This window comes from Gadus macrocephalus, chromosome 6 (assembly GCF_031168955.1).
Source record: "Gadus macrocephalus chromosome 6, ASM3116895v1".
Classification (NCBI taxonomy): domain Eukaryota; kingdom Metazoa; phylum Chordata; class Actinopteri; order Gadiformes; family Gadidae; genus Gadus; species Gadus macrocephalus.
In genome coordinates, this window is record NC_082387.1 from 10,894,139 (window position 1) to 10,898,642 (window position 4,504).

The 4,504-nt window shown below is 47.9% G+C and overlaps 1 protein-coding gene across 1 annotated transcript in view; it reads right to left on the reverse strand.

Moving 5' to 3' along the window:
• LOC132459091 (netrin receptor UNC5C-like) overlaps positions 1-4,504 on the reverse strand; it is a 159,492-nt gene that overhangs the window by 9,493 nt on the left and 145,495 nt on the right. The window contains 2 exon segments of the mRNA XM_060053466.1: positions 244-393; positions 3,371-3,604. Of these exon segments, the coding sequence (XP_059909449.1) occupies positions 244-393; positions 3,371-3,604 (384 nt within the window).

Below are 4,504 nucleotides of genomic sequence, written 5' to 3' on the forward strand. Positions count from 1 at the left end.
AAGGGTTGAGAGTGAGAGAGAGAGAGAGAAAGAAAGAGACAGACAGACAGACAGACAGACAGACAGACAGACAGACAGACAGACAGACAGACAGACAGACAGACAGACAGACAGACAGACAGACAGACAGACAGACAGACAGACAGACAGACAGACACAGACAGACAGACACAGACAGACAGACACAGACAGACAGACAGACAGACAGACAGAGAGACAGAGAGAGAGAGAGAGGCTTCAGACCTGGTACTTGGCGATGAGCTTGCTCCTCCAGTGTGTGTGTGGCACATCGTGGACCGACAGTCTCAGGTTGTGAGTGCTGTCTTTGAAGTTCAGCGTCTTGGGTTCATCCAGCAGCTTTCCGCCCATCTGCGTCTCCATCTGCAGTACCTCCTGCAGCCCAGAGACAGCAACAGCCCTCACCGTTACCACTCTGAAGGCCACCCTGACACGTTGAGTTGTTGCGAGCGGCATTCACACACCCATCGGTCCGTCAACGGGAGGAGAAATAAGTGGCCCACAGCAGGTGGTGGGGGGGGAGGATGGGGTTTGAACCTGCAGGGTTCGATAGGACCGGAGTGGAAGTGATTTCTGCGTTTTGGGTTCTTCACGCTTTGCTGCTTGCAGAGTGGTTTCGTCGGATGATGTGATTTACTAAATGGAAGATCAACTGCTGTTTGTCGCCTCAGAAACAAAGTGTGCCGACTGATTTCCCACGGGAGCGATCGCTAAATAACTTAATAGCTCACTCCCACAGGTGGTTTTACTATGTGCTGCTGAGTAGTAACTTAAGGGGATAACGTTGTTTGGTTTCACTCCTAGGCTTCCATCATACACCTAATGATGAAAGCTTATTGCAAAATAATACATTCTGAGTATTATTTTATATTAAATAGTAAAAATATGATATGTTATATAGGTTTTCTGACTGGGATTCAATTGATATTCTTCACCGATGATGAACTCCAGAATGACTAATAGGATCATGTGGACCGGAGTATCGTGCTGTTTAACCTCCATTAATTCAAGCTGCATTATAAAAGCCCCAACCTCTATTATCATATGGTCAAGCATTTCCTTTCACTTATCATATTTAAACCCTGTTTAAAAACGAATTTCCCTTCATAGTCTTGATGTTGCAAATCTTTTAAGGAATCATTTTAAAATATCTATATATATATTGACTTTCCAATTATTTGTGTGCTATTTTTGGTGCCTTTATAAACAGCACAGTGAAGAGAAACAGAAAAGTGGGTTTGAGAAGTGAGGGGAAGACACCATGGAACAAAGGCCCACAGGTGGGAATCAAACCTGGATTGTTACATTAAGCTTGCCTACGCGTTGCACTACGGAGCCAGCCCATCTTCCAAGGAATTTGATAGTTTATGAGGCTCTTCGTCATTTTGCAGCTGCTAACAACCCGTTCCTGCCAAACATCTCCATACAGACGCACAGGATGGATGAATCTGACCCATTAAGCGCTGCTGCTCCTCCCTTCTCTCCTGTTTCTTCTATGATGTCTGTGAGCTCCAGCTGGCAGCGTGCAGAACTGTCTCCCCTCTATCTCGCTGTGCCGAACTGTTCAATAAAACACTCCGGAGCTCCGGGACTGCCCCCCCGCGGAGCAGAGGGCTTCTCCAGCCCCCCGCCCGACCATCATCTTTTTATTCAGTGTTTTTTACATTGACTTTTTGGATATAAAGCTAGCGGCAGCTAGCGCCAAGACCAGGTATCCTGGCTACGTCCTCTTGAAGCACACATGTGCACGGATTCAAGTGCACGCGTGTGCACTCTCTCACACACAAACACAAACACACCGACGTGCACCCTCGCATGTGCACATGAACACAATCACACCAGTGCATATGCATGCACTCACACACACACACTCACACACACACACGCCCGCACTCACCTGTGCACATTAACATAAACACACGTGTGCATATGCATCCACTCACCCACAAACACACATACACAACACACACACGCATGAATGTGCACATAAACACACACAAACATGCATTTGCATACGCCTGCAATCACCCACACACATAATCATACACACATTCACACACACACACACAAACAAACATACACTCCCTTACTTGGAGGTCAATGTCAAAGCGATAACGTGAGTACCCTGAGACACCGAGGTGTTTGTGGGTGTCCGTGGGTGTTTACGGCCGGATGTGCGCACAAGCAAACCGACAAACACGCACTGCAGCGTTATTATTTTTATTCTCAAAGTGTGTGTAGCCTTAGAGCGATCCGTGTCTTCAGATGCCTCCCACACCGGGTCGGGAAATAATCGATTCCTCCGCTCTGTCATCTTCCCACGCGGACGCCCCGCGCTAGACCCGGAGTGCAGCGCTGCTTGAAACGGCAGCCAGCAACTTTACGCAACACAAAGACTCAATCATTAAAGAAGTACAACCTCTGAACCCCTTTCTCTCGTCTCTGAACTCCAGGCACTCGCTTGAAATAGTAATGGAAGCATCGAAAGTGTGTGCGCACGTGTGCAAACGTGTGAGTGCGTGTGTGCGTGTGCATGCACACTTAACTTGCATACAACTTCCAGTGATACACTGACATACTCGTCAAGCCTGCCTACGTTCCCAATGTTAAGCGTTTTAAGTTTTGTATTGAACCTCTGCCAGCTTGACATCGCTTGATCCTGTGTTTTGATAATTTAACAACTCATTCTCCCAGAAGATCCGGGGGTGGGAGAAATACTAAAACTACAATCATTAATTGCAGCAAGTTCTATTCAAACCATAACTCTTTTTGATTGAAAAAAACACTTTTCAAGTGAAAATGTTCAGGGATGCACAGGTAGGTCGATGCTATTTAAATTGAGCTATCTGTATATACTGTAAGGTATATGATACATGTCATACGATATTTGCAGTTAAGTTACTATGAAAAATATCATATATGAAAGATCAATTACAATTACAAGTAAGAGACGGGATTGTGCATGTGGGTGTATTTATGTGAGGGTGTATGCATATATATCTGCCTGTGTGTTTGTGTGTGTCCAAATATGTTTGTATGAGCATGCCGGCAAACGTTTTTTGCATGTATGTGTGTTTGTGTGGGTGGGTCCATATATGTGTGCATGCATGTGTGTGTGTGTGCGCATCACTGTGTGTGCATGTATGCATGTGTGGGAGCATGTTTGCGTTCGTGCATGTGTGTTTGTATGTGTGCACAGGCACGTGTGTGTCTGTGTGCGCAGTAGAGCCTTCCTTAAGCGCTGCCTGCATTTCATCCAGGCATGATGGGATTTTTTTTTGCGCACGCACGCAAGTGAGCTCGTGTGTGTGAGCTCGTGTGTGCGCTCGTGTGTGCGCGCAGCAGGCCCTACCTTAAGTGCGTCCTGCGTGTCATCCAGGCAGTAGACCCTGATGTGGTAGTCGAGCGAGGTGCAGGACACCGGCCCGAACACCGCGAGCTTGAGTCTCTTGGCGGCTGACTGGCCCACCGACTGGCCCACCAGGCAGTAGGTCCCAAGGGTCTCGGTGAGGACGTGGCACGCCTCCGAGTCCATCTGCACGTAGCAGGGGGTGGTGAAGTTCTCCTCTCCCACCACCACCACGTCCTGGAGGACAAACGCAGACATAGAAAAATATGCATTGAGTCACGTTGTAAAACACACATGCACATGTGCATCAACCCAAGTCATGTACTCTTGTACTAGCGCACTTTAATATGACACACACACACACACACACAAAAAATAGAATCTCGTACAATCTCTCTGAACAGACGCAGAGTCACATTCTCTGTAGTTAGGCATCCTTGTTTCCATGATCCACACAGACGAAGCCATGTGTTAGTTTGGTTCGATAAATCTTCTGACCATGGCGGCCCTTGTAAAGGTGCAAATATAGAAACGCTTGTGAGGAAACGCAAAGCAGACGATGACGCACGAACAACGTTTTTTTTTATTAACAAAGAACCGCCCATAGTGAAACATTTGCTTTAATCTCTCCGGGCTTCGATTCACTTAATAACAAGATGATAAACGCGAGGGCGGGATTCCCCTTTTGTTTGGCCCGTACTACAGTTCCGGCGGAACATAATGAACGGGTTGACTCGCTCGGGTGGGGCTCCGATTCTATGCGTTCTATTTCATCGAGGCTTTGAGCGCGTTTCCAGCCGAGGCGAGATGCGACCGGCGTATCGGGGGGGGGGGGCCGGGGCGACTCTTATCAGAGTTCAATTAACCAGAGTCGACGCCGGGGCTCTTTGTGGAGCCTGTTGTCCGTGACCTGTGTTTAACCGTCTGTCAGTCAGGCTGCTCGTGTCCCCTGCCAGCTTTCTGTCGCCGACTGACTTATGGCAAATCTATAGTGCTCTTCTGGGCTGACGCGCAAAGGAGGACGATGTGCAAACAGACAGCAATCTCTTAGAACACCTATTGAATTTCCCATTAGCTTGCACCCATGAGCATACCGGTGGGTTGCGGTGGAGTGCGTGGGGGTGGAGTGTAGGCGTG